The sequence below is a fragment of the Procambarus clarkii genome, chromosome 71 (assembly GCF_040958095.1).
Source record: "Procambarus clarkii isolate CNS0578487 chromosome 71, FALCON_Pclarkii_2.0, whole genome shotgun sequence".
NCBI classification, from domain to species: Eukaryota; Metazoa; Arthropoda; class Malacostraca; order Decapoda; family Cambaridae; genus Procambarus; species Procambarus clarkii.
Window position 1 is genome coordinate 17,562,489 of NC_091220.1, and position 25,501 is coordinate 17,587,989.

The window sequence follows — 25,501 nt, forward strand, 5'->3', positions numbered from 1 at the left end:
CAGCTACAGTATGGACGGTGACTTTTTACCTTGCACTCTGCGTCGTCGCCACAGACTCCTAAACTACACACATCATAGCAAAGTTTGTTTATACAAGAGCTGTCCATTGTACAGTCATCATTATTCCCACAAGCAATTGCAATGACGGGAGTAATAGCATGTGAAAGAGGTGTTGTAAAGTCTGGTGTTGGAGGTCTTGGTGTGAGTGTTTCAGCTAGTGGAGGAAGTGGAGTTGTTGGGGAGCCCATTACAGGATGTACTGGGTGGTGTTCTGGCTGCTGAGGTGTTCCTGTTATGGGTGCCTCAATTATTGGTCTGTCAGTTGCCATAGACACACAACCTTCTGTGGGATTGCCAGTGGTACCAACTGGGCATAAACATGTTGGCCGATGTCGAATTGTTTGGCAATGGGCATTCTCGGCACACAATTTCGGACTACAGATGTCCGTGCAGAGTCGATTGACGCAGGTGGAGTCGGAGCCACACTGGTCGTTCTTTTCACACCCAACGATGATTGGCGGTTGTGAGAAGGTCGATGTCGGCTGAGCGGTTGTAGGCTCCTGAGGTCTAGGTTCGGGTGTTTCTACTATTGGTGAGGGTCGATGAGTTGTATCTGAAATTGGACGAATGGATTCTTGAGGTGTAAGCGGCACCTCAGCAATTGGAGGCGCTGTTGATGAACTTTCAACAATTAAAGCTTTGCATTGAATTTGTGGATTTCCAGTTGTGCCAGGCGGACAAAGACACACAGGTCTATGACTAACAGTTCTGCACTCAGCAGACTCCCCACATACCCCAACACTACATGCATCATAGCACAGCATATTAAGGCAGGTGTTATCATAATCACAACCATCATTATTTTCACATGCTATAGAAATAGAAGGAATTAAGTGAGGTAAGGGAGGACTAGACACTGATGGCTCAGGAGGAGGGTGTGTTGGCTGTTCCAATAGAGGAGGAAGTACTGTGGTTGAGGGACCTGAAATGGGAAGGATAGTTATCTCTGCTGCAGGAGGTCTATCCCCTGCAATTGGAGGAGCTGGAGAAACTGGTTTATCCACAGCAAGAGCCGAGCATTTAATGGTAGGATTGCCTATGGTTCCTGGTGGACATGTGCAAGTGGGACGGTGTCCAGTTGTCTGACACTCTGCATTTACCCCACATAAACCAGGATGACAAATGTCAAAACAAAATTTGTTGACACAGGAGTTATCAAATGGACACTCATCAGAGCTCTCACATCCTACAGCCATAGGACCAGGTGTTGGTGGTGGTGGAGGCTGTGTCACTGGTGGTGGTCTGGGTCTCGGTGTTGGCTGTTCAGCCAGTGGTGGTAAACCTGGACTTGTTGGTGCAGGTAATGGACGTACTGGGTCGCCAGGTTCAGTAGGCATAATTTCTGCCATGGGAGGTTGTTGGGTTGCTGGTCTTTCTGTCTGTAAAGACACACATTTTTTAAGAGGATTTCCCGTGGTTCCTGGAGGACAGCTACAGACTGGACGATGATTGTCAACTTTACATTTGGCGCTGTCTTCACAAATTCCAAGACTGCACACATCATAGCAAAAGTTGTTAATACAAGAGGAGTCCAAAGTGCAGTCATCATTGTTACGGCAAGCAATTGCAATTTCAGGAATAATTGGATAGTGTAGAGGTGGAGGTGTAGGAGGTTCAGGGGGTCCAATTGCAGGAACTTCTGTCAGTGGAGGGAGTGAAGTGGTGGTTGGACCTTTCTCTGGTATAATGATTGGATCATCTGGTGGGTGTTGCATCTGAGACACAGGTGACGCTGTTGTAGGTCTTTCCGTCATCAGGGCAGTGCACTGTTGCGTAGGATTTCCTGTTGTTCCAGGATAGCAACTACAAGAAGGTCTATGACCTAGAGTTTGGCAAGCAGCATTTTCTCCACACAAACCAGGAGTACACACGTTAAGACAAAATCGATTCACACACGTATTATCATATGGACAGTGACTATTGCTTTCACACCCAATAGTTACTGGTGGAGGAGTGGGAACTGGAGGCAGTACAGTGAATATAGGCTCAGGAGGCCTGATGGTTGTATATTCTGCAACTGGAGGTGGCATTTCTGACGTTGGGCCAGTATGGAGTTGTATGGAAATGTCTTCTTTCTGTGGTGGTATGCCTGTGATTGGGGGAAGAGTTGTAATCCTTTCTGTAGCAGTGGCTGTGCAGCCAACCTGAGGATCTCCCGTAGTTCCAAGGGGGCACAGACACACTGGTCTGTGGCTCACGCTCTGACAGTGAGCATCTTCACCACAAGAGTTCAGACTGCATACATCATAACATAACATGTTGATGCAAGACTTACCCATGTCACAATCATCATTGTTTGCACATGCAATGATAACTGACGGAGTAACAGTAGAAGGGGGAGGTCGTGTAGGTGTCGGTGGGGGATGATGTGTTGGGTACTCGGCCAAAGGAGGATGTACGGTAGCTGTTGGACCCACAACAGGATGGATGATTGCCTCTGCATCTGGAAACTTTTCTCCAGCAGCCGGAGGGGTGGGCAGAATAGGTGTATCCACCTCAAGAACAGAGCATTTTAGTGTTGGGTTACCAGTAGTTCCTTGAGGGCACTGGCAGGTAGGACGGTGTCCAGATGTAATGCAGTCAGCATTATCACCACAGAAACCAGGATAACAAACGTCAAGACAGACTTTGTTGACACAGGAGTTATCGAACGGACACTGACTGGTGCTTTCACATCCTACAGCCATAGGACCAGGTGTTGGTGGTGGTGGAGGCTGTGTCACTGGTGGTGGTCTGGGTCTCGGTGTTGGGTGTTCAGTCAGTGGTGGTAAACCTGGACTTGTTGGACCAGTTAATGGACGTACTGGGTCGCCAGTTTCAGTAGGAATAATTTCTGCCATGGGAGGTAGTTGGATGGCAGGTCTTTCTGTCAGTGAAGATACACATTTGTGTAAAGGATTTCCCGTGGTTCCTGGAGGACAGCTACAGACTGGACGATGATTGTCAATCTTACATTCTGCGTCCTCACCACAGACTCCAAGACTACACACATCATAGCATTGTTTGTTGATGCAAGAGTTATCCGATGTGCAGTCATCATTATTCTCACATGCAATGACAACTGGTGGAAGAAGTAGAGGAAGTGTTGGTCTTGGAATTGTCGGTTCTGGGGGTTTTGTTATTGGTCGTTCAGCTAAAGGTGGTGGAGCAGGAGCAGTGGGACCTGATACAGGTAAAATTGGCTCACTAGGTGGTAAGCTTGATGTGCCAGCAATTGGAATTGGGGTAACAAGTCCGTCAGTAGCAACAGCTTTGCACTCTTTTGTGGGATTGCCTGTCGTGCCTGGGGGACAGACACAAGTGGGTCGGTGGTCAACAGTATTACAATCAGCAGCCTCACCACACAGACCAGGGAAACATACGTTTAGACAGACGCGATTGATGCAGCTGTTATCATTTGGACAGTCGTCAGTATTTTCACAACCTACAGCATTTGGTGGAGCTGTTGGTATTGCAGGAGGCAGTGGAACTGGAGGTTCTGTTGTTGAAGGAACTGGTTTTTCTGTTAGTGGTGATGGTGGAGGCGAGGTAGGACCAGGAATTGGGTCTATTGGCATTACACTATCTAGTGGTTGTTTGGAAACCGGAGGTTTTGTAATATCTGGTTTTTCTGTTATTACAGCAATGCAGCCTTTTTGTGGATTTCCAGTTGTTCCAGGCTGACAGAGGCAAACTGGTCTATGATCAACAGTCTTACAGTCAGTGTTTTCACCACAAACCCCGAGACTACAAACACTGTAACACAGTTTGTTTAAACATGAATTAGCCATGTCACAATCATCGTTGTTCTCACAGGCAAGAAGGCCTAAAGGACGTATCGGAGGTGGAGGAGGTCGTGAGACTGGCGGCTCTGTTGGACGATGCGTTGCCTGCTCCACCAAAGGAGGCAGTCCTGTAGCCATTGGACCAGCAATGGGATGAACTGGTGTTTCTGCAACAGGGGGTCTATCTCCAGCAACTGCAGGAACAATTGGAACTGGTTTATCGAAAGCAAGTGCCGAACACTTGACGTTTGGATTGCCTGTGGTTCCTGGTGGGCATGTGCAAGTGGGACGGTGTGCTGTTGTCTGACACTCTGCATTTTCTCCACAAAATCTAGGATGGCAAATGTCAAAACAGACTTTGTTGACACAGGAGTTATCAAACGGACACTCATCAGAGCTCTCACATCCTACAGCCATAGGACCAGGTGTTGGTGGTGGTGGAGGCTGTGTCACTGGTGGTGGTCTGGGTCTCGGTGTTGGGTGTTCAGTCAGTGGTGGTAAACCTGGACTTGTTGGACCAGTTAATGGACGGACTGGGTCGCCAGTTTCAGTAGGCATAATTTCTGCCATGGGAGGTAGTTGGATGGCAGGTCTTTCTGTCAGTGAAGATACACATTTGTGTAAAGGATTTCCCGTGGTTCCTGGAGGACAGCTACAGACTGGACGATGACTGTCAATCTTACATTCTGCGTCCTCACCACAGACTCCAAGACTACACACATCATAGCATTGTTTGTTGATGCAAGAGTTATCCGATGTGCAGTCATCATTATTCTCACATGCAATGACAACTGGTGGAAGAAGTAGAGGAAGTGTTGGTCTTGGAATTGTCGGTTCTGGGGGTTTTGTTATTGGTCGTTCAGCTAAAGGTGGTGGAGCAGGAGCAGTGGGACCTGATACAGGTAAAATTGGCTCACTAGGTGGTAAGCTTGATGTGCCAGCAATTGGAATTGGGGTAACAAGTCCGTCAGTAGCAACAGCTTTGCACTCTTTTGTGGGATTGCCTGTCGTGCCTGGGGGACAGACACAAGTGGGTCGGTGGTCAACAGTATTACAATCAGCAGCCTCACCACACAGACCAGGGAAACATACGTTTAGACAGACGCGATTGATGCAGCTGTTATCATTTGGACAGTCGTCAGTATTTTCACAACCTACAGCATTTGGTGGAGCTGTTGGTATTGCAGGAGGCAGTGGAACTGGAGGTTCTGTTGTTGAAGGAACTGGTTTTTCTGTTAGTGGTGATGGTGGAGGCGAGGTAGGACCAGGAATTGGGTCTATTGGCATTACACTATCTGGTGGTTGTTTGGAAACCGGAGGTTTTGTAATATCTGGTTTTTCTGTTATTACAGCAATGCAGCCTTTTTGTGGATTTCCAGTTGTTCCAGGCTGACAGAGGCAAACTGGTCTATGATCAACAGTCTTACAGTCAGTGTTTTCACCACAAACCCCGAGACTACAAACACTGTAACACAGTTTGTTTAAACATGAATTAGCCATGTCACAATCATCGTTGTTCTCACAGGCAAGAAGGCCTAAAGGACGTATCGGAGGTGGAGGAGGTCGTGAGACTGGCGGCTCTGTTGGACGATGCGTTGCCTGCTCCACCAAAGGAGGCAGTCCTGTAGCCATTGGACCAGCAATGGGATGAACTGGTGTTTCTGCAACAGGGGGTCTATCTCCAGCAACTGCAGGAACAATTGGAACTGGTTTATCGAAAGCAAGTGCCGAACACTTGACGTTTGGATTGCCTGTGGTTCCTGGTGGACATGTGCAAGTGGGACGGTGTGCTGTTGTCTGACACTCTGCATTTTCTCCACAAAATCTAGGATGGCAAATGTCAAAACAGACTTTGTTGACACAGGAGTTATCAAACGGACACTCATCAGAGCTCTCACATCCTACAGCCATAGGACCAGGTGTTGGTGGTGGTGGAGGCTGTGTCACTGGTGGTGGTCTGGGTCTCGGTGTTGGGTGTTCAGTCAGTGGTGGTAAACCTGGACTTGTTGGACCAGTTAATGGACGGACTGGGTCGCCAGTTTCAGTAGGCATAATTTCTGCCATGGGAGGTAGTTGGATGGCAGGTCTTTCTGTCAGTGAAGATACACATTTGTGTAAAGGATTTCCCGTGGTTCCTGGAGGACAGCTACAGACTGGACGATGACTGTCAATCTTACATTCTGCGTCCTCACCACAGACTCCAAGACTACACACATCATAGCATTGTTTGTTGATGCAAGAGTTATCCGATGTGCAGTCATCATTATTCTCACATGCAATGACAACTGGTGGAAGAAGTAGAGGAAGTGTTGGTCTTGGAATTGTCGGTTCTGGGGGTTTTGTTATTGGTCGTTCAGCTAAAGGTGGTGGAGCAGGAGCAGTGGGACCTGATACAGGTAAAATTGGCTCACTAGGTGGTAAGCTTGATGTGCCAGCAATTGGAATTGGGGTAACAAGTCCGTCAGTAGCAACAGCTTTGCACTCTTTTGTGGGATTGCCTGTCGTGCCTGGGGGACAGACACAAGTGGGTCGGTGGTCAACAGTATTACAATCAGCAGCCTCACCACACAGACCAGGGAAACATACGTTTAGACAGACGCGATTGATGCAGCTGTTATCATTTGGACAGTCGTCAGTATTTTCACAACCTACAGCATTTGGTGGAGCAGTTGGTATTGCAGGAGGCAGTGGAACTGGAGGTTCTGTTGTTGAAGGAACTGGTTTTTCTGTTAGTGGTGATGGTGGAGGCGAGGTAGGACCAGGAATTGGGTCTATTGGCATTACACTATCTAGTGGTTGTTTGGAAACCGGAGGTTTTGTAATATCTGGTTTTTCTGTTATTACAGCAATGCAGCCTTTTTGTGGATTTCCAGTTGTTCCAGGCTGACAGAGGCAAACTGGTCTATGATCAACAGTCTTACAGTCAGTGTTTTCACCACAAACCCCGAGACTACAAACACTGTAACACAGTTTGTTTAAACATGAATTAGCCATGTCACAATCATCGTTGTTCTCACAGGCAAGAAGGCCTAAAGGACGTATCGGAGGTGGAGGAGGTCGTGAGACTGGCGGCTCTGTTGGACGATGCGTTGCCTGCTCCACCAAAGGAGGCAGTCCTGTAGCCATTGGACCAGCAATGGGATGAACTGGTGTTTCTGCAACAGGGGGTCTATCTGCAGCAACTGCAGGAACAATTGGAACTGGTTTATCGAAAGCAAGTGCCGAACACTTGACGTTTGGATTGCCTGTGGTTCCTGGTGGACATGTGCAAGTGGGACGGTGTGCTGTTGTCTGACACTCTGCATTTTCTCCACAAAATCTAGGATGGCAAATGTCAAAACAGACTTTGTTGACACAGGAGTTATCAAACGGACACTCATCAGAGCTCTCACATCCTACAGCCATAGGACCAGGTGTTGGTGGTGGTGGAGGCTGTGTCACTGGTGGTGGTCTGGGTCTCGGTGTTGGGTGTTCAGTCAGTGGTGGTAAACCTGGACTTGTTGGACCAGTTAATGGACGGACTGGGTCGCCAGTTTCAGTAGGCATAATTTCTGCCATGGGAGGTAGTTGGATGGCAGGTCTTTCTGTCAGTGAAGATACACATTTGTGTAAAGGATTTCCCGTGGTTCCTGGAGGACAGCTACAGACTGGACGATGACTGTCAATCTTACATTCTGCGTCCTCACCACAGACTCCAAGACTACACACATCATAGCATTGTTTGTTGATGCAAGAGTTATCCGATGTGCAGTCATCATTATTCTCACATGCAATGACAACTGGTGGAAGAAGTAGAGGAAGTGTTGGTCTTGGAATTGTCGGTTCTGGGGGTTTTGTTATTGGTCGTTCAGCTAAAGGTGGTGGAGCAGGAGCAGTGGGACCTGATACAGGTAAAATTGGCTCACTAGGTGGTAAGCTTGATGTGCCAGCAATTGGAATTGGGGTAACAAGTCCGTCAGTAGCAACAGCTTTGCACTCTTTTGTGGGATTGCCTGTCGTGCCTGGGGGACAGACACAAGTGGGTCGGTGGTCAACAGTATTACAATCAGCAGCCTCACCACACAGACCAGGGAAACATACGTTTAGACAGACGCGATTGATGCAGCTGTTATCATTTGGACAGTCGTCAGTATTTTCACAACCTACAGCATTTGGTGGAGCAGTTGGTATTGCAGGAGGCAGTGGAACTGGAGGTTCTGTTGTTGAAGGAACTGGTTTTTCTGTTAGTGGTGATGGTGGAGGCGAGGTAGGACCAGGAATTGGGTCTATTGGCATTACACTATCTAGTGGTTGTTTGGAAACCGGAGGTTTTGTAATATCTGGTTTTTCTGTTATTACAGCAATGCAGCCTTTTTGTGGATTTCCAGTTGTTCCAGGCTGACAGAGGCAAACTGGTCTATGATCAACAGTCTTACAGTCAGTGTTTTCACCACAAACCCCGAGACTACAAACACTGTAACACAGTTTGTTTAAACATGAATTAGCCATGTCACAATCATCGTTGTTCTCACAGGCAAGAAGGCCTAAAGGACGTATCGGAGGTGGAGGAGGTCGTGAGACTGGCGGCTCTGTTGGACGATGCGTTGCCTGCTCCACCAAAGGAGGCAGTCCTGTAGCCATTGGACCAGCAATGGGATGAACTGGTGTTTCTGCAACAGGGGGTCTATCTGCAGCAACTGCAGGAACAATTGGAACTGGTTTATCGAAAGCAAGTGCCGAACACTTGACGTTTGGATTGCCTGTGGTTCCTGGTGGACATGTGCAAGTGGGACGGTGTGCTGTTGTCTGACACTCTGCATTTTCTCCACAAAATCTAGGATGGCAAATGTCAAAACAGACTTTGTTGACACAGGAGTTATCAAACGGACACTCATCAGAGCTCTCACATCCTACAGCCATAGGACCAGGTGTTGGTGGTGGTGGAGGCTGTGTCACTGGTGGTGGTCTGGGTCTCGGTGTTGGGTGTTCAGTCAGTGGTGGTAAACCTGGACTTGTTGGACCAGTTAATGGACGGATTGGGTCGCCAGTTTCAGTAGGCATAATTTCTGCCATGGGAGGTAGTTGGATGGCAGGTCTTTCTGTCAGTGAAGATACACATTTGTGTAAAGGATTTCCCGTGGTTCCTGGAGGACAGCTACAGACTGGACGATGACTGTCAATCTTACATTCTGCGTCCTCACCACAGACTCCAAGACTACACACATCATAGCATTGTTTGTTGATGCAAGAGTTATCCGATGTGCAGTCATCATTATTCTCACATGCAATGACAACTGGTGGAAGAAGTAGAGGAAGTGTTGGTCTTGGAATTGTCGGTTCTGGGGGTTTTGTTATTGGTCGTTCAGCTAAAGGTGGTGGAGCAGGAGCAGTGGGACCTGATACAGGTAAAATTGGCTCACTAGGTGGTAAGCTTGATGTGCCAGCAATTGGAATTGGGGTAACAAGTCCGTCAGTAGCAACTGCTTTGCACTCTTTTGTGGGATTGCCTGTCGTGCCTGGGGGACAGACACAAGTGGGTCGGTGGTCAACAGTATTACAATCAGCAGCCTCACCACACAGACCAGGGAAACATACGTTTAGACAGACGCGATTGATGCAGCTGTTATCATTTGGACAGTCGTCAGTATTTTCACAACCTACAGCATTTGGTGGAGCAGTTGGTATTGCAGGAGGCAGTGGAACTGGAGGTTCTGTTGTTGAAGGAACTGGTTTTTCTGTTAGTGGTGATGGTGGAGGCGAGGTAGGACCAGGAATTGGGTCTATTGGCATTACACTATCTAGTGGTTGTTTGGAAACCGGAGGTTTTGTAATATCTGGTTTTTCTGTTATTACAGCAATGCAGCCTTTTTGTGGATTTCCAGTTGTTCCAGGCTGACAGAGGCAAACTGGTCTATGATCAACAGTCTTACAGTCAGTGTTTTCACCACAAACCCCGAGACTACAAACACTGTAACACAGTTTGTTTAAACATGAATTAGCCATGTCACAATCATCGTTGTTCTCACAGGCAAGAAGGACTAAAGGACGTATCGGAGGTGGAGGAGGTCGTGAGACTGGCGGCTCTGTTGGACGATGCGTTGCCTGCTCCACCAAAGGAGGCAGTCCTGTAGCCATTGGACCAGCAATGGGATGAACTGGTGTTTCTGCAACAGGGGGTCTATCTGCAGCAACTGCAGGAACAATTGGAACTGGTTTATCGAAAGCAAGTGCCGAACACTTGACGTTTGGATTGCCTGTGGTTCCTGGTGGACATGTGCAAGTGGGACGGTGTGCTGTTGTCTGACACTCTGCATTTTCTCCACAAAATCTAGGATGGCAAATGTCAAAACAGACTTTGTTGACACAGGAGTTATCAAACGGACACTCATCAGAGCTCTCACATCCTACAGCCATAGGACCAGGTGTTGGTGGTGGTGGAGGCTGTGTCACTGGTGGTGGTCTGGGTCTCGGTGTTGGGTGTTCAGTCAGTGGTGGTAAACCTGGACTTGTTGGACCAGTTAATGGACGGACTGGGTCGCCAGTTTCAGTAGGCATAATTTCTGCCATGGGAGGTAGTTGGATGGCAGGTCTTTCTGTCAGTGAAGATACACATTTGTGTAAAGGATTTCCCGTGGTTCCTGGAGGACAGCTACAGACTGGACGATGACTGTCAATCTTACATTCTGCGTCCTCACCACAGACTCCAAGACTACACACATCATAGCATTGTTTGTTGATGCAAGAGTTATCCGATGTGCAGTCATCATTATTCTCACATGCAATGACAACTGGTGGAAGAAGTAGAGGAAGTGTTGGTCTTGGAATTGTCGGTTCTGGGGGTTTTGTTATTGGTCGTTCAGCTAAAGGTGGTGGAGCAGGAGCAGTGGGACCTGATACAGGTAAAATTGGCTCACTAGGTGGTAAGCTTGATGTGCCAGCAATTGGAATTGGGGTAACAAGTCCGTCAGTAGCAACAGCTTTGCACTCTTTTGTGGGATTGCCTGTCGTGCCTGGGGGACAGACACAAGTGGGTCGGTGGTCAACAGTATTACAATCAGCAGCCTCACCACACAGACCAGGGAAACATACGTTTAGACAGACGCGATTGATGCAGCTGTTATCATTTGGACAGTCGTCAGTATTTTCACAACCTACAGCATTTGGTGGAGCAGTTGGTATTGCAGGAGGCAGTGGAACTGGAGGTTCTGTTGTTGAAGGAACTGGTTTTTCTGTTAGTGGTGATGGTGGAGGCGAGGTAGGACCAGGAATTGGGTCTATTGGCATTACACTATCTGGTGGTTGTTTGGAAACCGGAGGTTTTGTAATATCTGGTTTTTCTGTTATTACAGCAATGCAGCCTTTTTGTGGATTTCCAGTTGTTCCAGGCTGACAGAGGCAAACTGGTCTATGATCAACAGTCTTACAGTCAGTGTTTTCACCACAAACCCCGAGACTACAAACACTGTAACACAGTTTGTTTAAACATGAATTAGCCATGTCACAATCATCGTTGTTCTCACAGGCAAGAAGGCCTAAAGGACGTATCGGAGGTGGAGGAGGTCGTGAGACTGGCGGCTCTGTTGGACGATGCGTTGCCTGCTCCACCAAAGGAGGCAGTCCTGTAGCCATTGGACCAGCAATGGGATGAACTGGTGTTTCTGCAACAGGGGGTCTATCTGCAGCAACTGCAGGAACAATTGGAACTGGTTTATCGAAAGCAAGTGCCGAACACTTGACGTTTGGATTGCCTGTGGTTCCTGGTGGACATGTGCAAGTGGGACGGTGTGCTGTTGTCTGACACTCTGCATTTTCTCCACAAAATCTAGGATGGCAAATGTCAAAACAGACTTTGTTGACACAGGAGTTATCAAACGGACACTCATCAGAGCTCTCACATCCTACAGCCATAGGACCAGGTGTTGGTGGTGGTGGAGGCTGTGTCACTGGTGGTGGTCTGGGTCTCGGTGTTGGGTGTTCAGTCAGTGGTGGTAAACCTGGACTTGTTGGACCAGTTAATGGACGGACTGGGTCGCCAGTTTCAGTAGGCATAATTTCTGCCATGGGAGGTAGTTGGATGGCAGGTCTTTCTGTCAGTGAAGATACACATTTGTGTAAAGGATTTCCCGTGGTTCCTGGAGGACAGCTACAGACTGGACGATGACTGTCAATCTTACATTCTGCGTCCTCACCACAGACTCCAAGACTACACACATCATAGCATTGTTTGTTGATGCAAGAGTTATCCGATGTGCAGTCATCATTATTCTCACATGCAATGACAACTGGTGGAAGAAGTAGAGGAAGTGTTGGTCTTGGAATTGTCGGTTCTGGGGGTTTTGTTATTGGTCGTTCAGCTAAAGGTGGTGGAGCAGGAGCAGTGGGACCTGATACAGGTAAAATTGGCTCACTAGGTGGTAAGCTTGATGTGCCAGCAATTGGAATTGGGGTAACAAGTCCGTCAGTAGCAACAGCTTTGCACTCTTTTGTGGGATTGCCTGTCGTGCCTGGGGGACAGACACAAGTGGGTCGGTGGTCAACAGTATTACAATCAGCAGCCTCACCACACAGACCAGGGAAACATACGTTTAGACAGACGCGATTGATGCAGCTGTTATCATTTGGACAGTCGTCAGTATTTTCACAACCTACAGCATTTGGTGGAGCAGTTGGTATTGCAGGAGGCAGTGGAACTGGAGGTTCTGTTGTTGAAGGAACTGGTTTTTCTGTTAGTGGTGATGGCGGAGGCGAGGTAGGACCAGGAATTGGGTCTATTGGCATTACACTATCTAGTGGTTGTTTGGAAACCGGAGGTTTTGTAATATCTGGTTTTTCTGTTATTACAGCAATGCAGCCTTTTTGTGGATTTCCAGTTGTTCCAGGCTGACAGAGGCAAACTGGTCTATGATCAACAGTCTTACAGTCAGTGTTTTCACCACAAACCCCGAGACTACAAACACTGTAACACAGTTTGTTTAAACATGAATTAGCCATGTCACAATCATCGTTGTTCTCACAGGCAAGAAGGCCTAAAGGACGTATCGGAGGTGGAGGAGGTCGTGAGACTGGCGGCTCTGTTGGACGATGCGTTGCCTGCTCCACCAAAGGAGGCAGTCCTGTAGCCATTGGACCAGCAATGGGATGAACTGGTGTTTCTGCAACAGGGGGTCTATCTGCAGCAACTGCAGGAACAATTGGAACTGGTTTATCGAAAGCAAGTGCCGAACACTTGACGTTTGGATTGCCTGTGGTTCCTGGTGGACATGTGCAAGTGGGACGGTGTGCTGTTGTCTGACACTCTGCATTTTCTCCACAAAATCTAGGATGGCAAATGTCAAAACAGACTTTGTTGACACAGGAGTTATCAAACGGACACTCATCAGAGCTCTCACATCCTACAGCCATAGGACCAGGTGTTGGTGGTGGTGGAGGCTGTGTCACTGGTGGTGGTCTGGGTCTCGGTGTTGGGTGTTCAGTCAGTGGTGGTAAACCTGGACTTGTTGGACCAGTTAATGGACGGATTGGGTCGCCAGTTTCAGTAGGCATAATTTCTGCCATGGGAGGTAGTTGGATGGCAGGTCTTTCTGTCAGTGAAGATACACATTTGTGTAAAGGATTTCCCGTGGTTCCTGGAGGACAGCTACAGACTGGACGATGACTGTCAATCTTACATTCTGCGTCCTCACCACAGACTCCAAGACTACACACATCATAGCATTGTTTGTTGATGCAAGAGTTATCCGATGTGCAGTCATCATTATTCTCACATGCAATGACAACTGGTGGAAGAAGTAGAGGAAGTGTTGGTCTTGGAATTGTCGGTTCTGGGGGTTTTGTTATTGGTCGTTCAGCTAAAGGTGGTGGAGCAGGAGCAGTGGGACCTAATACAGGTAAAATTGGCTCACTAGGTGGTAAGCTTGATGTGCCAGCAATTGGAATTGGGGTAACAAGTCCGTCAGTAGCAACTGCTTTGCACTCTTTTGTGGGATTGCCTGTCGTGCCTGGGGGACAGACACAAGTGGGTCGGTGGTCAACAGTATTACAATCAGCAGCCTCACCACACAGACCAGGGAAACATACGTTTAGACAGACGCGATTGATGCAGCTGTTATCATTTGGACAGTCGTCAGTATTTTCACAACCTACAGCATTTGGTGGAGCAGTTGGTATTGCAGGAGGCAGTGGAACTGGAGGTTCTGTTGTTGAAGGAACTGGTTTTTCTGTTAGTGGTGATGGTGGAGGCGAGGTAGGACCAGGAATAGGGTCTATTGGCATTACACTAACTTGTGGTTGTTTGGAAACCGGAGGTTTTGTAATAATATCTGGTTTTTCTGTTATTACAGCAATGCAGCCTTTTTGTGGATTTCCAGTTGTTCCAGGCTGACAGAGGCAAACTGGTCTATGATCAACAGTCTTACAGTCAGTGTTTTCACCACAAACCCCGAGACTACAAACACTGTAACACAGTTTGTTTAAACATGAATTAGCCATGTCACAATCATCGTTGTTCTCACAGGCAAGAAGGACTAAAGGACGTATCGGCTCTGGAGGAGGTCGTGAGACTGGCGGCTCTGTTGGACGATGCGTTGCCTGCTCCACCAAAGGAGGCAGTCCTGTAGCCATTGGACCAGCAATGGGATGAACTGGTGTTTCTGCAACAGGGGGTCTATCTGCAGCAACTGCAGGAACAATTGGAACTGGTTTATCGAAAGCAAGTGCCGAACACTTGACGTTTGGATTGCCTGTGGTTCCTGGTGGACATGTGCAAGTGGGACGGTGTGCTGTTGTCTGACACTCTGCATTTTCTCCACAAAATCTAGGATGGCAAATGTCAAAACAGACTTTGTTGACACAGGAGTTATCAAACGGACACTCATCAGAGCTCTCACATCCTACAGCCATAGGACCAGGTGTTGGTGGTGGTGGAGGCTGTGTCACTGGTGGTGGTCTGGGTCTCGGTGTTGGCTGCTCAGCCAGTGGTGGCATGGTAATTATTGGTGGTCCTGGAATAGGTTGAATATCTTCATAGTCCTTTGGCGCAAATGTTTGTCCCATAGGGTTGGTAGTAGTTGGTCTTTCTGTTAACAATGCCATGCATTTACGAGTGGGATCTCCGGTTGTGCCAGATGGACACGTGCATACTGGTCGATGTGTCGTTACTGTGCACTCAGCATTCTCTCCACATATGCCTAAAGCACACACATCGTAGCATAATTCATTATAGCATGTGTTGTCCATTGTGCAATCATCATTATTCTCACATGCAACTGCAATGATGGGTATGATCGGCGCTAGAGGTAACTGTGACACCTCCATCTGGGGTGGTCTGGTAGTGGCTTCAGCAGCTACTGGAGGAGGACGTGTGTGTGAGAGACCAGAAATTGGATGGATCAGTGGGGGCGATGGGGTACTTGGAAACATTCCACTTAATGGTGGTCGTGTTGTATAAGGCTTTTCAGTTGCGTGTGCTGTACACTTGATAGTTGGGTTTCCAGAGGTTCCAGGAGGACATATGCAAGTCGGTCGATTTTCAAGAGTGTGGCAGAGAGCTGTGTCCGCACACAATGTAGGGCTACACACATCACCACATAGGCGGTTTATGCAAGTCGCATCAGAAGGACACATGTCGTTACTCTCGCATCCAATCATGACCGGTGATGGCACCTGGTGTGCTGGTGTGGGCTGTGTGTATGGTCTCTCTGGAGCTCTGGTGGTGGAGGGAGCAGCCACAGGAGGGGGTAAGGTGTGTGTCAGGCCTTTCACAGGATATATAGGATCTTCTGGTGGTGGATGGTGAACCTCCCCAAGAGGACCAAGAGTGGTCGGGGGAGCTAAAGTTGCAACAGCTATGCACTTCAAAAATGGATCTCCAGTTGTTCCTGGTGGGCAAGAGCACTTGGGTCTGCTATATTGAATTTTACAATCTGCATTGCTTCCACAGTAACCTTGGTGGCACAAATCTACACATAGTTGATTAATACATGTGTCACTGTATGGACAGTCATCTGTGCTCTTACACCCAACAGTGATTGGCAGTGGTGCAGGAATGAATGGTTGCAGTGGCTTGGGCGTTAATGGCCTCTTATGCTCTGTAGTAGGATACTCTGCTATGGGGCGCTGTGTCGTGCTGGTCATTGCTATAGGGATGGGTTGGGGCTCTGGGTGTTGCAAATGCGGCCTGTCAACAATTGGTGGGAGACGATCGCAAACATAACCAGACCCCGTAAAACCTAAGAGGCAGGAGCACACAGGGAAGTGTTCCAGCGTCTCACATGTTGCGAACGGCGAGCAAGGATTAAACGATATACATGGATTGAGACACTCACGTTGGGCACAAGCTTTGTTGGGTGGGCAGTCTCGGTCAGAGAGGCAGTCTGGTGGAATTGTAGCTGGGATTGACTCTTTGCATTCAATGTATGGGTTACCAACAAGTCCTGGCTGGCAGTAACACACAGGTCTGTGGTTGACACCCTGACACAGTGCACTGTGGCTACGACATGGATTGGTCACATTGCAAACTAGAATGCAATCAAAGTTGTGGCACATCTCGTCATCGTCACATTGTGAGTCTCTTGTACATTCTATGTCAACCTCGTGGCTTGGGGGCCGAGTACCCACTCCTGGTCTGAAAGTCGTTCCAGTCGGATATTTAGTAATGGGGGAGGGGGTAGTAGTAGTAGTAGTGGAAAGCTCACAGTAATAACCGTTGCCTACATAACCCAGAATGCAAGTACAATGTGGTAAGTGAGCAACAACTGTGCACTCAGCCAGGTGTGAGCATGGGTTAGCCACTCGACATGGACTGACACACCGGCGTTCAGCACAAGCCTCATCTTGCGGACAGTCGACATCTGTCAGACATTCAGGCCTGGGCGTAGTTGTTCTCGGGAAGCAGTTAGTAAGTGGGTTGCCTTGGAACCCTGCGGGACACTTGCAGACTGGCCGGTGTCGGATGACAGTGCAATCGGCACCTGTGGCACACGGGTGAGTGGCGATGCAAGGGTCGACACACCTCTCGTTGATGCAGGTCCGTGATGGGGAACAGTGTGAGTTAGACTTACACTCGGTGGGTGGGAGTGGAGGGGAGGGTGGAGTAGTAGGGGGATGGAAGGGTTGGGAAGGCTGAGCTGGGGGAGTCTCTACAAGCGGGGAAGGAGTTGTGGCAGGGGAACACCCTCGCTCGGGGTCGCCTGTGTAACCATGGAGACAATAGCATATAGGAACATTGTTAGTAACTCGACATTCAGTGTTAAAGCTGCATGCATTCGGGGAGCATTTGACGGGCTTCGTTGATGCTGAAAAAAGTTATAATTCATGCAGTTACGACATGCACTGGATAACTTTAAAGTTTGTACATTATGACACATGCTTCATACTTCAGCAACTTCTGAATACAAGCTCAAAAGGGACTTTTAAAGGAAACAAGGACAACATGCTAGCGCCAGGCAACATATGCCATGCAATATGACATGCTCAATCATATGACATTTCATGCTTATCATATATCATGCTTCAGATGAAATTATAAAAACACTGCTAACTGTCTATCGTGCAAAAGAAAAAATCATCATATGACAGAAAAAAAACAGACTCAAAAACTAGGCCCGAAGCAAATCAAGGTGGGTACTCACCAAGACGACACTCCACGTGAGGGTCACCGTCGTATCTCCGGGGACACGTGCACACGGCCTTGTGGTTGATGACATTACAGAGAGCGTTGACGCCGCATGACCCGGCCTGACAGGGGTCTCTACACTTCTGGTTGACGCACGCTAGGTACTTGGGGCAGTCTGAGTTGATGGTGCACTCGGGACGGCACTCCACATACGGGTTGCCAATGTAACCCGGGAAGCAGGAGCAGTCAGCCCGGCTGCCAGTAACACCACAGTTGGCATTGGGACCGCAGGGCGTAGGGTTGCACGGGTCCAATGGCACCACTTGACACCCCAACAAGTACATAATGTTATTTGCAAGGAACAATGTATTCAGTATAATCTAACGACTATATTTTTAATGCTTTAGTAAATGCAATTATATATATATATATATATATATATATATATATATATATATATATATATATATATATATATATACAACTTTAGAACACTTTCCCACCAGGAGACTCGAACCCTAGCCAGCACAGAAGCCTTCCAGCAACTGGCATAACAGGTACGCCTTAACCCTCTCCACCACCCGCTCAGACCCTTAAAAGAGATGGTAATTTCGGAGTATTTAAATACCCCAAACTCTCGTGTACTTAACTTAACTCTCGTGTTTAGGAGAGTTGTGCCATATATATATATATATATATATATATATATATATATATATATATATATATATATATATATATATATATATATATATATATATATATATATATATATATATATATATATATATATATATATATATATATATATATATATATATATATATATATATATGTCGTACCTAATAGCCAGAACGCACTTCTGAGCCTACTATTCAAGGCCCGATTTGCCTAATAAGCCAAGTTTTCATGAATTAATGTTTTTTCGTCTACCTAACCTACCTAACCTAACCTAACCTAGCTTTTTTTGGCTACCTAACCTAACCTTACCTATAAATATAGGTTAGGTTAGGTTAGGTAGGGTTGGTTAGGTTCGGTCATATATCTACGTTAATTTTAACTCCAATAAAAAAAAATTGACCTCATACATAGAGAAAAGGGTTGCTTTATCATTTCATAAGAAAAAAATTATAGTAAATATATTAATTCAGGAAAACTTGGCTTATTAGGCAAATCGGGCCTTGAATAGTAGGCTGAGAAGTGAGTTCTGGCTACTAGGTACGACATATATATATAAACAGGAAAATAATTTCAAATCATATTTGAATATCAAAGCCTGTCAGATTAACTGTCATTATATTTTTGTGGAAAATCAAGATCTGCAATGATTTTGTGTTCATAATAAAGTAGATCATAAGTCCCAATACTGTGAATGAAACAAACACACACACACACTCGATAAATACCAGGAGACACTCTGGACCACAAGCAATAAACATGACCTCTTCATTCCTCTAATGTTTGACTTTTAATAATTGTTTAAAAAGAATACTACCGTTACTCAACCTCATATTTATTCTAGTGTCGAGTGGTACTGAGAACTACTCACATGGCTTCAGACTGCAGGCAAGAAGCGGGTCCCCGGAGAAGCCGTCTGGACAGTTGCATAGGGGATTGTGACTGACGACGGAGCACAGGGCTCCAACGCCACACACTCCTACACACGGGTCCACACACTTCATGTTGATACAGGCCTGGCTCAGCGGACAGTCAGAGTTGATCGTGCAGTCGGGTTTGCAGCCCAGGTCAGGGTTGCCAGTGTAGCCTGGCAGACAAGAGCAAACTGCCCTGTCCGCTACCACATGGCACTTGGTGTAGGGTCCACACGGCGCCGGGTTGCACGGGTCCGGAGGGGCACCAACTGTACGTGATATATTAAAACACCTTGTAGTACTCCTCTCATGGTAATATAAATGCAGTAACAAAGTCACCTTCCTTCCCACTTAGGTGACTTTTCCTCCCACTTAGGTGGCCATTCTTCCCCCTTTTGTGACCTTCCTTCCCACTTAGGTGACTTTTCCTCCCACTTAGGTGATATTCCCTCTCATTATGATTAACTCCCTTCCCTCATTGTAAGTTAAGGTTGTCTGGAAATCTCTCAAGGTACCTTTAGGCATTCTCGACTAGTGCCACTGTGGAAGGCTCTCTGCCACCTTCCCCCACCATTATGCCAACACTGGAAGGACACTGACAACCAGCACAAATAAAGAGGCATGTAAATAAAGGCTGAGAAACACATGGAAGGTGGCAGGGGAGGCAGAGATTTAGGTGTCATGCACCTGCCATGAGTGAGGGCTATTTGTTAATGTAAAGAGAAGTCAAGGTGGCTCTTACATGGCTCACACCGAATGAAGGGGTCCCCAGTCATGGTCCTCGGACAGGTGCACACTGGATTGTGGTTAATCACTTCACAAATAGCATCAATTCCACAGGTGCCCGGGCACGGGTCTTTACACTGTTGGTTGACACATGCCAGGTACTGCGGGCACTGCGAGTTAATGACACACTCGGGTCGGCACTGCTGGTACGGGTTTCCAAAGTAGCCTTTCTTGCAGATACACACAAAACGGGTTTCCTGGACCCGACACTCAGCATTTGCGCCGCAGGGTCCTTTGGTACATGGGTCGTCTTCCTTCTCGAGTGGTCGCAAGGTGCTGGTCCCGGCTGAAACATATGCAATTTACATTATTAGTACACAAGACGCAGGGAAGAAGTGGCACCCACACTTGTGTGTAGCATAACGGTATCCCAGGAAGGAAAGCAGGTGGTGGGGGGGATCTTACCCATTGGGATAAGGTTGCATCGGACGAATGGTTCTCCGGTGTAGCCTGAGATGCAGGTGCACACTGGCGAGTGGTTGATGACCTGGCACTCGGCATTTGTCCCGCATGCTCCGGGACAAGGGTCTATGCACTTTTGTCTGTTGCATGCCAGAGTAGCCGGGCAATCACCGTTCACCACACAAATTGGACGACAATTTGGTGGGGCACCTATGAAACCTGGACGACACGTGCACACGGGGCGGTCTCCCACCTCACGACAGTCAGTATTGGGGCCACACACTTCACACATGTCCTCTTTCTCCTCAGACGAGTCATCGACTAGAATGGGGAAGTGTAAGATGCATAATGATGCCACAGCGAAGGCAATCTATAGCAAGATGTTGGTCAGTATTTTATTGATAATGTTAATATGCATTAATAATTAATATTATGAGAAGCCAGGAAAAGAGAGAAGTTGAAGAATATGTCATACCCGGACGAAAGAGGCACCGCTGGTATGGGTTGCCTGTGTAACCTGCCGGACAAGTGCAAATAGGGATGTGGTTGGGCACCCTGCACTCTGCATTCACGCCACAAGTGCCTGGGCATGGGTCGATACACCTATCATTCACACACGCTAGCCCAGAATCACACTGTGAATCGGCCGAGCAGGTGGGTCGGCAGGCAACGTGAGGGTCACCAAAGTAGCCCGCGATGCACTGACAGAGTGGGCGACCAGCCTCTTCATGACACTCCGCCAGGTGGCCACATGGGGACGGGTCGCAGGGTTGGCCTTTCACGACTGGTGGCAGGGTCGAGCTCACAGCTGCAGGGGCACACACCAGTCACAAACACAGATACCATGAAGGTGTAATATTATGGAGGTTTATTAGTATAAAATCATATGTAATTGAGAGAGTGAGTGAGTAATGCTTACACGTAGGGATTGGCTTGCAGGATGTGTAGGCATCTCCTGTATACTTCGCACGACACATACACACAGGTTTGTGCATGATCACGTGACACTCAGCCTGTGCTCCACACACACCCTTACATGGGTCAATACACTTGTTCCTCTCGCACGCCTTGTCCCTGGCGCAGTCAGAGTCCACAACGCACTCAGCGCGGCACTCAATGTATGGGTTGCCAAACATACCCTCCGAGCACGAGCACTCAAAGTTGTGTCCCCGAGGTGAGCACAGGGCGTTGTGACCACACGGGTTAGGCGTGCAGGGCAGAAGTGGTGTGGTGACCACTGGCAGTGGGGAGGTGTAGTCTGGAGTGGTCACAATAATGGGGGTGGGGGTGGTTGCTGCAATGATCAAGTTCCTCGTTATACAACTGGAAGTTCCACCTCTTGTATACATGTTGTATCAAGTATTACAAAAAATGTAGCTGCAACTAGGAAGCTAGACTGTCCAAGAGTTCTGGAGGGCGGGAAGCTGGTGCCTCAGAGGCGGATGGCTGAAGGGCGCATGACACCAGCCTCTGGATTCCTGCCATAAAATGACGATAGATCTCTAACAGAAATGGTAATCAACACCCCATGAATATCAGACGACTGAGCTTGTACTCAGATTAGACAAAGGAGAACCAACCTGCACAAAATGGATGACTAAGGTTTTGTTCAGAACTCTTGGACATCCTGTGTACAAAAGTGCAGCTGAAGGTGTCGGAGGTGTGGGGGGGGGGGGGGGGGTGAGGGTAGGTGTGTGACGGGAGGTGTGTGTGGGGGGTGAGGGTAGATGTGTGATGGGAGGGGTGTGTGTGGGGGGTGAGGGTAGATGTGTGATGGGAGGTGTATGTGGGGGGTGAGGGTAGATGTGTGATGGGAGGTGTGTGTGTGGGGGGTGAGGGTAGATGTGTGACGGGAGGTGTGTGTGTGGGGGGTGAGGGTAGATGTGTGATGGGAGGTGTATGTGGGGGGTGAGGGTAGATGTGTGATGGGAGGTGTGTGTGGGGGGTGAGGGTAGATGTGTGATGGGAGGTGTGTGGGGGGGGGTGAGGGTAGATGTGTGATGGGAGGTGTGTGTGGGGGAGCAGAAGTGCGGTACATGGTGAGGGAAGTGGCTTACTGTGAAGGTGGCACTGGATGTATGGGTCACCATCGTACCCCCGTGGACACGAGCAGAGAGGGTTGTGGTTGACCACCTGACACTGGGCCAGGCGGCTGCATGTGCCTACACACGGGTCCACACACTTCTCGTTCACACACTGCCAGATACTTGGGACAGTCCGAGTTAGTTATGCACTCTGGGTGGCACTGAGGAGGAAGACCGTAGTACCCTGCAAGGCACTCGCACACTGGCCGCTTCTTCACTACCCGACAGGTCGAGAAGGGCCCACATCGGTTTGGCAGGCACGGGTCGGGGTGTTCTAGTGGGACTAATGAAACGGGAGAGCGATACAAGCATTACGGTCACGAGCCTGCTGTAATATTTCAGTGATAGCACAGGCTATTGTAACGCACGCTTAAGCAGACAAACGTTGTGTAAGATAGCACAGTTGGCATTGCTTGACAAAAGCCCGTGCAAGAGCAACTGAAGGAATCATCAGAAAGTTGTTACAGTGATTCACTTCATTTTTGAAAATTTTATACAGGTCAGTACAGCTTTTGGGTCAGTTATCATCACTAAAGAGCCAATATTACATAAATATCTAGCGCAAAGAACATGTCAGAATAACGCGTGATAACACCAATAACCTACAACTCACAACCTCCATACATGAGTGAAAGTGACGACGGTATCCAGGTTGTAGTCCAAATTGAAGGTCTTTGCTTATGTTCATTATAGGACTTGAAATTGCCATGGATAACATTTAGAACAGAAATATCAATTGAGAGAAACAGCGTTGTGAATAGCATTTAGAGCGAACTATTACTTATCGATAACTGAACGGTGATACGAAGTGCGAGACAGCAACTGCGGACCTTACACAAGCATTATATCTGCCTAAACAAATGCTCACTGAGGGAAGCTGTGTGACCACCTGCTTCCCTCCGACTCTACACCTTAACAAGGTCATCCTCCCCACTATGTCATATATTTTCAAAACTCTGAATTGACTTTATTATTAATCAATGTGGGAGTCATTAAAGCTGAACACAGGACCTTTTTTTTTTAACTCATTAGCACATGAACTCTAGTGTGACCAACTTGACACTCACTCTCGTCTTTAATGGTGTGACAAATCTCATATGGGTTGCCTTGATAGCCAGCAAGACAGCTGCAGATCGGGTTGTGATTGGCGGTGCTACACTGGGCATTGGTGCCACAGGTACCAGGGCACGGATCAATACACTTCAGGTTACGACAGGCTAGGTTGCTGGCACAGTCCGTGTTGACCACGCACTCGGGACGACACTCTGTGTATGGGTCGCCAAAGTAGTTCTGGACACACTTGCACTTGTAAGAGTTGGCGTCTCTCTCGCAGAGTGCATTGGCGCCACAGGGGGGTGGAGAGCAGGGGTCATCCGGTGTGACGGGGGCTGTGGAGGTGACGCAGCGTCCACATTAGTTATAGTGCATGTCTTACACACATGCACACTACCACCCTTAACATCCTCTAAATTAGTGAAATATATTTTAATAACAGATATTGATGCAAGGGTAAAATTTGGTTAAGTTAACTGTTAGAAAATTAAGAGAATAATGCTAGTAACATGGTCCAAAATTCGAAATTAATTAGCTGTAAAGAATGCCAAGAGAGATTTAATGATAAATAATTAATTCTGTAAATTGTGAGACCACTACAGACGGATTCTTGTTTGGTAAATTGAGAGAACATTAAATATAATGCAGTCTAGTAAGTTATGCCAACATTAGATATTTAATGTAGATTAATGAGATAGTATTAATATAAAGTATTTGAGATGAACCCATGCATTTACAAGGAGCATGGGGGTAAGTTGGTAAGTAATAGGTGTCTTACTGGTAGGGACGAGGACACAGCGAGAGAAGGGATCACCCGTGAGGGGTGGAGGACAGGTGCAGGCTGGGCTGTGGTGCGACACAACGCACTCAGCGTGCACCCCGCATGCGCCCTGACACGGGTCCACGCACTTGTTGCGGGAACACGCCTTGTCACGGCTACAGTCAGAATTAACCACGCACTCGAGTCGACAAAGCTGGTATGGGTTACCAAACATTCCAGGCTTACAGGTGCACACGGCAACACCTGTCTTGTCGCTACACTCCGCCCCCCGACCACAAGGGTCAGAATCACAGGGGCTTCCTTCCTGCTCCTTTTCTGAATGTGTCTCTGAAAATGGGACAATTGGCATTAGTAATGACGAGGGGGGTGTTAGGAGGCTTACCTGAGGAACGGAGTGTTAGCGGGAGAGAGACACAGGGAGTGAACTTACCGGTGGGTGGTACGGTGGGTGGTACGAAGCAGCGTATGAAGGGATCGCCTGTGAGATGACTAGGACAGTAACAGATGGGGTTGTGGTTGACCACCTCACACAGCGCTTCAGTGCCACATGTCCCCTTACAGGGGTCACGGCACTCTTGGTTTATGCAGGCCTTCTCTACCTCACAGTCAGAGTTGACGATACACTGAGGCCGACAGTTGGGTGGTGTACCAAAGTAACCAGGCAGACATTTGCACACTGGACGACCCTTGGTCATGTGGCATTTGGAGTTAGGCCCACAGGGGCTGGGGCTGCAGCGGTCCACGGGTGTCGGAGCGGGGGTGACTACAACATGCAAATGTTATTCTCAACTAGCTTATGCACATAAACAAGAAATGCCAATCTTGCACAACACAGTAGATATTTTACACTATTACAACCCCTTGCACTAATGGTGCAGTTACCAGTAACATAAGTAGAGTGTCAAACATACAGCAAGTTAATCATGAGACATTCAAGAATTCTTCAGTGTTACAGGAAATGTAGATTTTGTATAAAAACACAGACTAAAGAGACCATTCAAATATGTATAGAAAGGAAAGGACATGCTTACCTATTTCCTCACGGCACGCCTTGTAGGGGTCTCCAGTGTAGCCCGGTCTGCAGTAGCAGACAGGGGCATGGGTCACCACCTGGCACTCAGCATTGGTGCCACACGTGCCAGGGCAAGGATCCACACACTTCTGGTTGGTGCAGGAGAGGTAGAAAGGACACTGTTGGTCAGTAGTGCACTCTGGCTGGCACTTGTCATATGGGTTGCCGTAGTAGTCTGGGAGGCAGCGACACTCGCCACTGGGGCTGACAGGGAGACACTCAGCATTCTGGCCACACGGGTTAGGCTCGCATGGCACCAGCACACCAGGGGTCACATGTGGAGGTACTGCAACATGCAATGTATAACATGCTGGAC

General features: G+C 47.9%; 1 protein-coding gene across 1 annotated transcript in view; it reads right to left on the minus strand.

The window, feature by feature from the left end:
- The window catches only part of LOC123745476 (uncharacterized), a 77,716-nt gene that overhangs the window by 21,840 nt on the left and 30,375 nt on the right, over positions 1-25,501 (minus strand). The window contains exons 15-24 of the mRNA XM_069312248.1: positions 25,145-25,471; positions 24,544-24,876; positions 24,339-24,440; positions 23,347-23,667; positions 21,232-21,489; positions 20,810-21,003; positions 20,199-20,565; positions 19,750-20,079; positions 17,432-17,737; positions 30-17,095 (exon numbers count right to left, since the gene is read on the minus strand). Coding sequence (XP_069168349.1) covers positions 30-17,095; positions 17,432-17,737; positions 19,750-20,079; positions 20,199-20,565; positions 20,810-21,003; positions 21,232-21,489; positions 23,347-23,667; positions 24,339-24,440; positions 24,544-24,876; positions 25,145-25,471 — 19,604 coding nt within the window. The remainder of the gene's footprint in view (positions 1-29; positions 17,096-17,431; positions 17,738-19,749; positions 20,080-20,198; positions 20,566-20,809; positions 21,004-21,231; positions 21,490-23,346; positions 23,668-24,338; positions 24,441-24,543; positions 24,877-25,144; positions 25,472-25,501) is intronic.